We start from the raw sequence: 14,769 nt of genomic DNA, 5'->3' as shown, positions 1-14,769 counted from the left end.
TTTTTTGACAGAATTACATTAATATTCTGTAAGTGAAACTTATTTACTAAAAAATAAAAAAATATTATAAAAATTAATAATTAATATTATAATTTTTTTCCACCAACTTAACTGTCAACTAAATAATTTAAATTGATAGAGCGATATCTATTTGCTCAAAGAGACTAATGCTTGGGCCTAGACAAATCGAGGCTCAAATGCCTCAAATTGTTTTTTTTTTAGGGTTTTTTACTGGCCGGTCCTGAGTTTTTCACTTATTCCCCTCTTAGTCCTAACTTTTGATCTTGTGCACCAACAAGTCCTGAGACATTTTTTTTGGTACCGTTTTACCCCTCCTCTATTCTGGCGTTTTTCTGTTTGGATTTTCCATCAAAATATTGTGTTTGTGATTTGGATTTCTGTGGAACTTCACGATTTGCTGCTGTATCTTCGCGATTTGTGGAGCTTCGTGATTTTTGATTTCATAATTTGTGGAGCTTCGTGATTTCTGATTACGCGATTTGTGGAGCTTCGTGATTTCTGATTTCGCGCTTGGTGTATCTTCGTGATTTGTGATTTGCGATTGCGTGTTTGGTGATTCTTCCTATTTGCGATTTCGCGTTTGGTGTATAGCTACATTTTTTGATTTGTGGTGTTGTGGAGTTAGGTCGACTGGTATGTGATTTTGATTTCAATTTCAATGTTTTGGTTTTTTTTGGTTTGAGTTGGTGATTTTGATTTTGTGGTGATATTGTTGTTACTCTGTTGTTTCTGTTGCGATTGAATTTGTGTTTTGATCATGATATTGATTATCAAGTATAATGATGGATTTAATTTCAAGGATTTAGTATATAAATTGTGTGCAAAGTGGAGTGAGTTAGTTGGTAGTTCTTTGAATATATCGTATTCAATGGCTGGACATTCTTCTTGTGGTCTAGAAAGTGAAAAGGATTTGGAGGTTATGGTTGGACTGGCACTTTCTTGTGATATTCATCGTATTGATGTTTTTGTAAAGTGTTGTTCTTTGGGTGAAGGTTATATGATTTGTGATGGTGAAGCTAGTAGTAGTAGTAGTAGTAGTAATAGTAGTAGTGTTGTTTGTGAAACTGATTTTTTGCCTTCATTTTATTCAAATCAACGGAAACCTTTGCTCTCCGATGGGTGGGTTAATTGTATGAAAGGAGTGGGACAAAGGTTTGCTCAAGGAGTTATTGAATTTCGAGATGCGTTGTCAAAGTATTCTATTCATTCCGGTTTTAATTTTGATTTTGTTAAGAATGATAAGAATCGTGTCACTGTTCATTGTAAGAGAATGGCTGATTTGGGATGTTTATGGAGCGTGCATGCTAGAGTGGAAAATTATAGTAAAGGTTTTGTTATTAAACAATTTGATGATGTTCATACTTGTGGATCTTCTTTTCGTACAATTAAACATGCTAGGATGACTTCAAGTATGATTGGTGGGCTAATTTCTAGTGATATTCGTAACAAGGCTTTGACATCGGTTAGTGAGGTGGTTTGTGATTTCAAGGACTATTATGGAACAAAAGTTTCTTATCGGCGAGCTTGGATGGGTGTTGAAAAAGCAAGGGGTCTTGTTTTTGGTGACTATTCATCATCATTTGACGATCTTCGTTGGTATGTTGATGCCGCTAATGCTTGCAATCCGGGGAGTGTTTTTTATATGGAATTTGATATTGATAGTAAAGGAAGACATTTCAAATGCTTGTTTTTCGCTTTTGAGGCATGTATTCATGGTTTCAAGTATTGTAGGTCTGTGTTGATGCTTGATGGAACTTTTTTGAAAGGAAGACACAAAGGTTGTTTATTGGCCGCTACGGCGAAAGATGGTAACCAAGGTATATTTTGTGTTTATGTGTTATTATTATTGAAATAGTGATAATTCTATCATTTTTGTTACTGGAGAGTGCTGATGATTGAGTATGGTCAATCTATTAGTGATAAATTAATGTTGTATACTTTTTGTTAAATTTTTATATTTATACAGTGATAAATTTATCTATGGCTAGTGCTATATGTTATATACTTTGTGTTTTGATTTTCTTTTTGTAATCTTTTTAATTTGTTACTGATAACTTGTATATATATATATATATATTTTGTTTGTAGGTTTGTATCCGTTATGTTTTGCGATTGTTGATGGTGAAAGTTATGACAGTTGGCATTGATTCTTGTCAAAGTTATTAGGTATTTTGACTCCGGAGAGGGATATTGCGTTTGTTACTGATCGACATGGAGGTTTGCTGAAAGCTTTAGCTGAGGTCTTTCCGTTTTCTTGTCATTCTTTTTGTCTAATACATTTGAAGACAAACTTGAAGACTTATTTGTCAGTGAAGAGTCGTGAATCAAAAGAGTATTTGCTTACTCTTTTTAGTAGATGTGCATATGCTCCTACTATTGAGTTGTTTAATGAGCTATTTGAAGAATTTAAGGGTCATTGTGGTCGTAGTGTTGAGAGGTTTCTTGAGAATTTGCCTAATGAGTGTTGGTGTAACGCTTATTTTCAAGGCAAGAGGTATGGTGAAATGTGCACAAATACTGCGGAATCTTTTAATTCATGGATTAGGAATGAACGCCATTTGTTTTCAACTAGTCTTGTTGATGCTATACGGGTGAAACTAATGAAGCAATTTTCAAGAAGGAGAGAAGTTGGGAATAAGTGGAATCGGATTGTTTGTCCTTTTGCAGAGAAAAAGTTGGAAGAAGCTTTTAATGATACAAAAGCATGGATAGTTAAGAAATATAGCGATGACATTTATGAAATCCAATTGGATCATTCAGTTATGGTTGATATTGGGAAACGTTGTTGTTCTTGTCGATTGTGGGAAATTGATTCTTTTCCTTACAAACATGGTTTTTGTGCTATAAAGAGGAGTCGGAAGGATCTGAATTGCTTTCTTGATGATTACTACCGTGTTAGTAGTCATTGTGATTCTTATTCACATTCTATCTATCCAGTTCCTAGTATGTGGAAGCCAAATGTAGTTGTTGATGATGACGTTGTTTTACCTCCTCTTTGTAAGAGACCAGCTCGACGTCCAAGAATGGAAAGAATACCTTCTAAGGGAGAAATCAAGAGAATTAGATGCAGTAGGTGTGGAAAGATGGGAACTCATAATCGGAAGACATGTAAACAAGCTTTGCTTTAGTTGTATTGATTTTAATTGAATTACTTTGTTTGAGAGTTGAGAGGTGTTACTTGCATTGAATGATTGAGTATTTTTTGAAAGATGTATCATTTTGGTACTCGCATTGAATGATTGAGGAATTTGTTGATCAGAAATTATATTTTTTGCTGATATTTTTACAGGATTAAGTTTCACATATTTATGTTATTTGATTTGGGTTAAATGCAGTTGCTGTTTTTTGGCGTTTTATAAAGTGATAAATTTATCACTGGTTGGTTTGGACAAGTTGATGGATTATTTTTTTGTAAGAATGATAAATGTACCATTAATGTGGTTCTTGAATTTTGTTATTTTGAAGAATGATAAATTTATCACTTATTGTGTGGGAAGAGTTGATGGTTTATTACATTTATGTCAATGGTTGATAAATTTATCACTGTCATATCCAAGCAAATGTTCTTTTCTACAGTCATATGACAGTGATAAATTTATCACTGTCATATCTAGTTTTCCCAGGAAAAATTTCCACAATACAAAGGTGTAGATCAAATCTCTAGAATACATAATTGCATATCTATTGTGTTAACTGCTTTAAAAAGCAAAATTTTTTAAATCAGCTACCATGTTTATTTGGTTTAGCAACAAGTTCTTAGTCTGCATACTGTTTTGTGGTCACTCAGAAGCTAGCTTTGGATGTTTGAGTTGTTTAACTGAAGTATCAAATGGTTTTGATTATTCAGAAATCACCATGGCATGTTCTTACATTCATTCTCAAAGTTGGGAATATCTACAAATTGTAACAGTATTTTAATTTCCAATTTGGACAATGTAATAGTGCTTGTGTTTTAATTTTCAATTAGGTAAATTTTTTATTATTTTTTATAGTGTTTTGTTTACTTGAATTGGGGAAAAAGAATGAGAGAGGGAGAGAGAGTCGCTAGTTTTTTCGTTTGAACATTGGTAAATTTATCAGTGTTAACAGTGATAAATTTGTTGAAACAGTGATAAATTTATCAGGGTAAACAAAACACTATAAAAAATAAACTTATCAGTATAGCGACTCCAAACCTGTTATTAACCTTTAAATTCAACACAAATACTCAGATTAGAATCAATTTTTTGAATGAAATTTGGATAACAAGACTGATATAAAAAACCAGGTATGGTAACGATATGGCTACAAAAGACTGAATGTTTCATTGAAGCAAATTTGATATTGTAACAAGCAAGCATTGTCCATAACTTTGACATTGTAACAACCAAGCACTGTCCATAACTTTGACATTGTAACAACGAAGCATTGTAATATTCATTGGATTAAAGTAAGAACCAAAATCATCAAAATACAGGTAAGACTGTAACATATCAAAATACAGGTAACATTGTCCGTTTGTTTTCTTCTATTCCAGATGTGTTGATTATTGCAGAGGCAAGTCATCAATGTTTTGATCAGGCATTTGTCGTTGAGCAGCTTGTTGGTCAGTCAAGAAGACAGTTAACATATCAGCTCTCAGTTGATTGCATTCTTCCTTGGTAAAAGTAGGCATTATGTTTTTATTGGAAACATATTGCCTTATGATGTAGCAAACAAGGAGTCCGCAATCAAGCTTGCAAAAACATTTTGAAAACAAAATATTATAATTTGGTTTTGTTGCTTTTTTTTTTTTTAATAATAGTGTTTTGTTATTGATAAACTTACGATGTGTCATCTTGCTGTGGGCTGTTGATGACGTTATCTGTCTACTGTTCAAATTTAGCAGGGTGAATGAGAGTTGGGTTCTCATGCTTTATGTATTTTTCAATAATCTGTCTCTGTAACATTTACATTTGTATAATTGTTGTATTAGAAAGTCAGTTGAAAATATTAATGAGAAACTATGGATTTGAAGAATGATAAATATATTAATGTATAAATTTTTGATGTATAATTAAGCATGGATCAGATATTATGTATTGGATTAATGGTAAGTTTGATAGTGAAAAGATTTTTACCACTTCATTTGCAGCATTGAAGTGTGGATCTTTAGGCAGTGCTCCCCTTGGTCTCATCGAATTATAGAATTTCCATGAAGCTTCTTCAATGTCAAGGACAAGTATTGTCCAGTGAAAATTTTGGTGAATGGGGAACAGAAGGTATCTTGCTTTCATTGCTTCAGGCATTATTTTGTTGAGCATTCGTGTTCTTGCTTCGTCATCTTTTGTAGTAAACAAGTGCCAACAAATATAAAAAAAAAAATAATGTTAATTTAACTTTAAACTTTTTCAAATTAAATAGGTGGTGAGTATGAAACTTTGTCACTGTGATCAAAATTTTATCAATCCATATCAAAATTTATCAATGCATTGCAAAATTCATTTATACTACATATAAAGGGAACACATCTATTGGTGTCTTGAGGCCTTTTTTTCTCTCCATGTGAAATGGATCTTTATATCCCCTAATACATCTATACTATGCTTCTCTTTCATTCTATAAATATTCATAGATGATCTGTAACAGGCTACATATCCATACTGCTTATTTCAAGTACACTCATGTGAGTGTGCACATCTATTAATATATATATATATATCATGGTTCTCTTCATTCCATAGTTGTAATGAAAGTTGTCTGTTACTTAATAAATTACATGAAACAAGAGCTCTGTGAGGCTTCACCACTAACAAAATGAAAGTGAACTATGTCTTGCAACATCATAGCATATAATCAAGCTATTTCAATTTCAACACATCTCAATATTTGTTGAAGTTCTCAATATCATATACAGTAGTTTCAAAAACCCAAAAAAGTGCCCAGAATTTGTAATCAAAGTCTGGGGTTTACTCATACTGTGGCGCTACAATAACAAGGTCAAAATATATAATAGTGATTATGAAATCTGAGTTAGAAATTCTGGTTTGGTTTGCTTGACTTTTGTTTCACATGTCAAGCTTTGAATTAGGAAACATGGCCAATTGAAGAGGGAAGGTAGTGTCATATGTTTGAAACTAGTTACTCAGTTAAGCAAACAGAGGTTATACACTGATAAAAAAACAAAACAAGTGTCGTTCCTCACTTAAGCAAAGTAGTTACTTACATGGCAACTTGAAATGAATACGAATGATGTTGTTCCTTGTTTTTGTGCAAGCAAGTGTTCTGTATATGCATCTATTACCTGTGTTGAAAATAAAAAACAAAACAAGGAATTAATATAAATGAAACACTAAAATGTTATTTTAATGAGTTACAAATTCAACTTACAATGCCTGCCAAATCTTGACCCTTCAATATTTTGTCAATGTCATTTAAGTAGACATAGGTTCCATGGTGAGATCCTTGCCACACTGGCTGATCCTTGACAAAAAGGTTATTAGTGTTGGAATAATAAATTTATTAATATTTTTGGAAAATTTGATGTTTATAAATTCAAAATGAGTTAATGATAAACAGTGGGCAAAAGTGAACTACAGGAGTCAAGAGAGAAGATTGTTACTTGTTTTTTTGTATTCGCCCAATGTGCAATGAGATTTTGCCTTGATTTTTCTGGTAGGATGTTGAAAATTTCGTTTGAAGTTTTCAATTTCTTCATTTCAGGCTGTTGTTGTGTGTGTTGTTCTTCCAAGTACTTGTTTGCCTCAGCCAATGTTGCAATTCTCTCATGGAGTATTTTGATTTCTTCATCTTTCCTTTGCATTTTTTTTTTGTGCTGTCTTGCATTTCCTTTTTCAACTTGTTGAGTTGCTACTGCAGGCTATCATTTGCAATTTGAAGGATGTCCCTTTCCATTTTTAACTTTTCCATTTTGAGCATGTCGTCTTCTATCCTCTCAAAAACAAGTACTTCTACCAGATTTGGATCCACTTCACGCTCTTTGTCAACTTTGTTTCCTTCACTCTTTTGTGATTCAAAGGGTACTGTTTTCTTTTTCTTTTTAGGGCATATTTCGTGAGGAATTGGTATGTTTGGATTTGTCTTCAGTCAATGTTTGTTCATCTATTTCAGAAATTTCAGCCTGATTTTGTTGCTGAAAATCAGCATCTTCATCATCATCTTCATCTTTATCTTCATCTTTATCCTGAATTTCTTTTAGCAGCATTCGGTATGTTTTTTTCTCTTCATCTGTGTGCTTCAAATTGTTCTCCTATATATATGAAAATTAAAAAAATGAATGATATGATACAAATTTCAGAGATAAATTTCTCATAGGAAATTTTATCACTCAATTAGGAAAACTAAACAAATCTATGATTGTTATAACAAATTTTATCACTGAACTGGGCATAGTAAGCAAACCTGTCATTGTATATCAAATTTTATAAGTGAATTAGCAAAAGTAAGCTAATAAAGTAAATATTAAACAAAACTCATGCACAGTAGACAAATAGAAAAACATTCACTAGATAAAAGAATTTTTCACTCAATTAGGTAAAGTAAGGGAAATTTGTTACTCAATTAGACAAATTAAATAAATATATCAGTGTGAACAAAAATTTATCACTGCATAAGAAAATCTATCATTTGTTTACACAAAACAAAGGTTAGCATTGCATACCACAATATCTTTTAGCTCTTGCAAGGATGAACTTGCCAATTTCTGTCCCAAACATGTGATGTTCCATTTAGCAAATCTTGGGATTGCATTTTTGGCATTGGGTTTGATGGTGCTTGTGTGTTTGCATATCCAATGCTGTTGAAAAAAGAAAAAAATTGTTATAAACAAGTGTTTAGTAAACGTAAATATTATAGTTCATAAGTTATAAGTGAGATATTTACTTACCAATATGACCATTACACATCCGGACACTTTATCAATTTGGTTGATGTTTCTTTCTATTGATTTTGTGAGATGTTGCTTTGCTGCGTCGCACTAATCATAAGACTTCATTTTGTCAATATCTTCAAGATATTTCATGAAGCCCCAACCAATTGTAGTGCCAGTACTAGGATATAACAAGAGCAAACAAATAAAGAGGCACACAAGCCTCACAACATCTTCTTTGTCTTCCTTCTTCTTGCTTCTCAAAAGTTTGGTTATCAATTTTTGGATTGAAGCACTTGTCATTCTATTCTCTCTTATTTTTCTTCTTTTTACCAAATCTATGTCATCTTTTCTTCCATATACAAGATGCATCTTCTTTTGTCCACTTGCAATCCCAAAAATTAACTTGAAATCATTTCTTTTCAACTTCAGCTTCTTCCCTCCAATTTCAAATGTGGTTCCATCCATTTGGTATGTTTGCCAGATTTTTGCAACCACATCATCATATTTTATTGAATCTGCTTTTTGCACCTTTTTCTTTGACAAAATGTCAACCAGAAGGAAGAAGGGAGTCTTTTTCAATATTTGGAAATGCTCATTTTCAAGTTTCGTGGCATTGAAGAATCTGAAGAGGGATAGCATGTTTGAGCAGTACACATATTTTGCTTCACGGTCATGAATTTGATCACTTCTTGTTTTTCTTCCCTCTGTTTTCTTCTTGCCTTTTGGTTTGTGCTGGTTTGGTTCTTGTTTGTTGTGTTGGGGCTTGGTTCTTGTTTCTGTTTTTTCCTGTTGTTGGTGTTTGGTTATTGTTTCTTTTTGTTGTCCTTGTTTTGGAGCTTCATTTGCAGGTTCATCCTTCTGCTGTCTCTGTCTTTTCTTCCTTTCTTCCTGTTTGCTAGTTGTTTCTCTTGTTGCTGTCTTTTCTTCCTGTCTTTTCCTTTTTGTTGCTGTTTCCTTTTTTTTGTCTTGTTGCTGTTTTCTTTTCATTTGGAGGTTCATCCTTCTGCTGTTTCCTTCTGTTGTCCTTGTTTTTGTCTCTTTCTTGTCTTTCTCTTCTTGCTTTTGGGTTTTTGCTGTTAAAGATCTTCTTTCTGGCATAGATAATGTCATGAGAGAGCTCACAACATCTATATAAAAGAAGGATATCAATGAAGTAGGCAAACCATGCAAAATTTATGGATATACAACCAAATTTATCATTTAATTACGCAAAAAACACTGATAAAACTTGAATATATTCATAATTTTTCTGTATTGATTTTATTAGCTAGCAAACAAAATAATTCAAACAAAGAAAGAAGAATAAGAAGAATTATGACAAAATTTAATATGTAATTAAGCAAACAAAGTTTATACAGTGAAGAGTTCTAATAATGATCAGCAAAACAGACCACTCAATTGAGTTGGGTCAGATGCATGTGGCAATAGTTGGGAAGGAATTCATTACACCAATTCACGTGTGACATGTATTTAAGTTGCTATTGTTTTTTACCTTCAATGGATTGTTGATGTTTCTTTATTCTTTTCTTTGCTTTTGCTTGTTTTTGAGCTTCATCTGCAGGTTCTTGTTTCTGATGTCTCTGTTTTTTCTCCCTTTCTTGTTGTTTGGTTCTTGTTGCTGTTCTTGCAGTTTCCTTTTTGTTGCCTTGTTGCTTCTTTTTTTTTTGTTCCTCTTCTTGCTTTTGGGTTTTTGCTGGTAAAGATCTTCTTTCTGGCATAGATAATGTCATGAGAGAGCTCACAACATCTATATAAAAGAAGGATATTAATGAAGTAGGCAAACCATACAAAATTTATGGATATGCAATCAAATTTATCATTTAATTAACCAAAGAAACACTGATAAAACGTGTGACATCTATATAAGTTGCTATTGTTTTTTACCTTCAATGGATTGTTGTTGTTCGCTTATTTTTTCTTTTGCTTTTGATTGTTTTTGAGCTTCATCTGCAGGTTCTTGTTTGCGATGTCTCTGTCTTTTCACCCTTGCTGCTTGTTTGATTCCTGTTGATGTTCCTGTGGTTTCCTCTTTGTTATCTTCTTGCTTTTTTGTCTCATTGTTGTCTTGCTTTTCTCGCTTTTGCTTTTTTGCAGTATAAGCTCTTGTTTCTGGTCTAGTTAATCTCTTACGAGAACTTGCAACATCTATATGAAAGAGGTATATGAATGAATTAGGCATACCATGCAAAATTTACGGATGTACGACAAAATTATCATTTAATTAAGCAAAGAAAATATTCATAATTCCTCTGGATTCATTTTGTTAGTTAGCAAACAAAATAATTGAAACAATCAAATAAGAATAAGAAGAATTATGAAAATTATCCTAATTTATCCCTGAGGCAAATTCAGCAATAAAGAAGAAAAAGAGAAAAATAGACTGAGGCAAATTCTTCCCCAAAAGAGAACAAATTTGTTAAAGTTGGTGAGTCTATTGACTATTGTGTCAATCATCTTCTGCCTACGTCAAATTTTTGCAAATGTATCCCTATATAGAAATAGAGATGGATGTGTAAGTGATAAACTTATCAGTTGGTTTGGTATGTGAACCAAACTTATGAGTTGGTTTGATAATTTAAAACCAATAAATTATCAAATTAAAACTAATCAAATCTTACTTGATGTCAATTACTCTCTTATGGGAACAAACAGTTACAGAATCACACCCTATAGTATGGTTTAATTATCAAATCTATAAATTGGTTTGAGTCCTACAACAGAAAAAAGGTTTATCAGGGTAGACACCTTGATTTGATGCACTTCTATTATAAGGTAAAAGTATTGCAAGGTTCTGTTTGTAGGTTACATGAACAGCGTGATTTGTATATTTAAGTTTGGTAAAGATCATTGAGTTACCAAAAGAGAGGTGTAGTTTATAATCGATCAAATATTAAACAAAAATCAGACAAAAAATTAATCCATGAAGTGTAAAAAAGTTACAATTTTTGAGAAATTGGACATAGTGAAATAACCAAATAAAAAATAAAATAAAACATATCAAAAGAAGGATGCTAGTTATTATCAATCAAATATTAAACAAAAGTCACACAAAATTTAATCTATAAAAAATTACACACATGTAGTGTGTGCACCATTCTAATTACTATTATATATGTGAACAACTCATTTTAATATCTTGAACCCACTCCCTACTTTAGTCTCTTGAATCGACTCCCTCCTTATTTGTTAGCTGATTTTTTTTGTATCAAAAATTTAAAAAAAAAAATATTTTTAAATGAACCTAATTTTGAACTTGAAAACCAACACCCTTATCACTTGATCAACGAACATTTTACATATTCATAAGTTTTATTTTCCGAAAATGCCCTAATATTGTTCAAATTTGCAAGTTGTAATTGAACCATTTCTAGGGTTTTTGAAAATGTGTTTGACTAGGGAGAGAAATTAGGGTTTAGTTCCTTACGCTTTATAGGCATATTTCCTCGAATTTTTTGTTCGAATCGGTTGATTTGGTGCTCGAATCGCCTGAGTTGTGTTCGTTGTTTTGCTTGAGAGTGGAAGGGATTCGCCGACGATGGAGAATGAGAAAAACAGAGCTTCAATCGCGTGACTCACGCTTTTGTTTCCCCTGTCTGTCAAATATATTGTGTTCAAAAAGTACTCTCTTTTTTTAATTTTTTTTTATCGGTGATAAATTTATCAATGGCGTATATATTTGTAACGCCCTCAAAATAATAACATTAAACCCAACAAATAATACAGGCATTGATATTCAAAAGTTCCACATTCTTTCATTTCTCAGAGTTTCATTACAAAAAGTATTACATGTTAACAACAAAAGCAAATGCCCTACAGGCTTACAGCTTTCCAAGTTAACACTTGGTTACAACAAAAGAGTACTAACTCATACACATTAAGCCCTTGGCTTGTATTTACATGTAATACATCAAAAAGTAAAACGACACCATTATGTCTGTCTTAGCCTCCCAAGCTATGTCCTTGGAGGTGGCATGCTTCCTGCACCTGAAAATGATATTCCCATATAGGGTGAGCCACAGCCCAGTAGAAATACACTAAACCAACCATGAACAATGACTAAAATATTAGCAATTGATAGATGGCCAACACTGATACGATCACATAAATCACATATTTATGTCATACGACTTATGAGTCCAAATTACTTTTCATTTTCCCTTTTTCAACAGATAGGCATATAAGCACTACCCACATTCTCAACAGATATGTATAACAACAATATCCACATTCTCAGATAAGCAAATAAGCTATATCCACATTCTACAACAGACATGTATAACAACAATATCCACAGATAAGCATATAAGCTATATCCACACTTCACAAAGATAAGCATAAGAGCTCTATCTTCACTTCTCTAGACAAGCATATGAGCTGTATCTACGGAGTTCATCCCCTATCTTCTCCCAACACTATCCGGTTTAGAGGTACATCCCCTATCTTCCCCTAAACCGCGGAGTACATCCCCCATCTCCTCCTCTACACATAACGTATACAAACACATTGGTTCTATATACAATCACTCAATACATGTAGTTAATGTATTCTATCAACCGTCAAGTTCCATGACACATTCCATTGATTAGTTTCAGTTTGCCTAATCATCATGCATTGTCTACAACAATCACGACTATCCTCCACCGATAGCCCAAGCAGTTATTTCTAAACAGAAAATAAATGCACAATGGATATTCAATCAACATTTCATTTCCTCATTCTTCTCAATTAATTATCCCAATTAATTAAACAATGTAATTAGGTCAATTCTCATAATTAACATTTCAACCCTTAGGTCCCATTTTCATCAATAATTCATCATTCATTCCATTTCTCTTTGCCAAACATGCATCTAGGTTTATTATGAGTAAAACCCCAACTTTTGTAAAATTGCACAAAAGTCCCAAATTTTCACAAAATTACCAAACCAACCCCAACATCTCAAAATACTAAAATTTAAAGACAAAATCTATAGAGAGAAGTAGGATATCCCTACCTCGAAGTTTGAGCCAAAAAGGAGATGAAGACTCGAAGATCAACGTGTTCCAAATCCCAACTTTTTCAGATTAAAACAAAGCTCTCAACGCTCTCTATCTTTTTAATAAAGGCCCTAGGCTAGATTCACACTCTAGGGAGATCAATTCTTAGAGAGAATATAAGTTTAGAGAGAGAGGGTCTCGGATCTAGAGTTTGATCAAAAAGAGAAGATGAAAAAGTGATGTTCAAAACGCTACTGTCCGCTGATATAAAACACGCTCGCTCGAGCGAAGCCTTAGTCGCTCGAGCGACCAGACACAGAAAACTCTCGCTCGAGCCAAGAAGCTCTTGCTCGAGCCAAAAACTCAAAAGTGCGCTCTAGCGAAAGAATGCTCGCTCGAGCCAACAACTCGAACCCTCAGGTCTACAACCAGAAGCACGCTCGAGCGACAGACCTCTCGCTCGAGCGAAGAACAAACCAGACCGCTCGAGCCAAGAAAAGCTCGCTCGAGCCAAGAAACGCAACTCTCAGGTCCAGAACCAGACGCCATCGCTCGCTCGAGCGAAGCCACTCTGGCTCGACCCACCAGACACAACTCAACTCTCGCTCGAGCGACAAACTCTTGGCTCGAGCGAAGGGCCAAAAATCTGGGCAGCAACACTAGGCTCCCAAACACAACCAACCTGAAACAAACCTGCCCAACACATCCTATAACTCAAATACGAAGTAAAAAGGATGCAAATAAGATAATAAACAACTACCAAGATCCACGGACACATGTCCGGATCACTGTACAACAAGGGTAAACCCGGGATCGCTATAATATTGGTACAATAGGAAGATATTTTGAGTTTTGCAATTGATTTTCAATTTAAATTGTTCAACATTTCAGTTTAGAAAATGCTTGAACTTTCTCATATTCATATTCAGATGAAATATAAACATATTATATTTGGTATTGAAATAAAATACTTGTAATACTTATTAAAAAAAATAAATTAGCTATCAACTTAAAATCAATAAAACCTGATTATTAAATATTAGTATTTTGGATTGTAAAATTATAGTATGATCTTTTAACATTCTTGAGCTCATGTGTAATTAAGTACAAATAATTTTTTTAATTTTTTTTTTGTTATGAATATATTCAAGTTTTATTAGTGTGTTCTTTATAAACATTGAATATATTCTAAACATTGAATAATTTTTTTAATTTTTTTTTAATGCATGTATTCTAAACATTGAATGTAATTAAGTACAAAACATTGAATCTTTCATTGTAGCAAATTAAGAACCAAAATGATCAAAACAATGTAATACTGTTTATGTTTTAATTTTTAATTTAGGTATTTTTTTTTTTATAGTGTTTTGCTTAGTTGAATTGGAAAAAAAAGAATGACAGAGAGACATTTTACAATAGTACTTTTTTTTTTTTTATCAGTAGCAAATATCTTGCTACAATAGCAAGATATTTTGAGTTTTGCAATTCATTTTCAGTTTAAATTGTTCAAAATTTCAGTCTAGGAAATGCTTCAGGGTTCTCATGTTCAGATGAAATATAATACATGAGAACATTCTTGAGCATTTTATAACCATGAGAACACTCTTGAACATTCTTGAGCATTTTAATAACACCTAATTCTTAAATATTAGTATTTTGCATTGTAAAATTATAATATGACTTTTCAACATTCTTGAGCTCATGTGTAAGTAACTACAAATAAGGGTTTTCTTTTTTACAAATTTATTCTAACTGCACTTATATCTTATTTTTAAAAATTTTACAATGATCAAAACAATGTAATAGTGTATGTGTTTTAATTATCAATTTAGGTAAATTTTTAATTTTTTTATAGTGCCTTGTTTAATTGAGTTTGGAAAAAAGAATGAGAGAGAGAGCGAGAGAGAAAGAGAGAGGTAGTGG

At 32.7% G+C, this 14,769-nt stretch overlaps 1 protein-coding gene across 1 annotated transcript; it reads left to right on the top strand.

Annotated features, from left to right (window-relative positions):
- Window positions 1-889: 889 nt before the first annotated feature.
- Window positions 890-3,149, top strand: LOC145820480 (uncharacterized). The gene is made up of 4 exons (XM_082916287.1): window positions 890-1,058; window positions 1,161-1,838; window positions 2,188-2,261; window positions 2,307-3,149. The coding sequence occupies exons 1-4, from the start codon at window positions 890-892 to the stop codon at window positions 3,147-3,149; spliced, it is 1,764 nt and encodes a 587-aa protein (XP_082772413.1).
- Window positions 3,150-14,769: the final 11,620 nt, after the last annotated feature.

This window comes from Camellia sinensis, chromosome 1, assembly GCF_055761805.1.
Source record: "Camellia sinensis isolate YWXY chromosome 1, ASM5576180v1, whole genome shotgun sequence".
Lineage (NCBI taxonomy): Eukaryota > Viridiplantae > Streptophyta > Magnoliopsida > Ericales > Theaceae > Camellia > Camellia sinensis.
The sequence above is the reverse complement of the archived record's forward strand: the minus strand, read 5'-3'. Positions and strand labels throughout refer to the sequence as shown.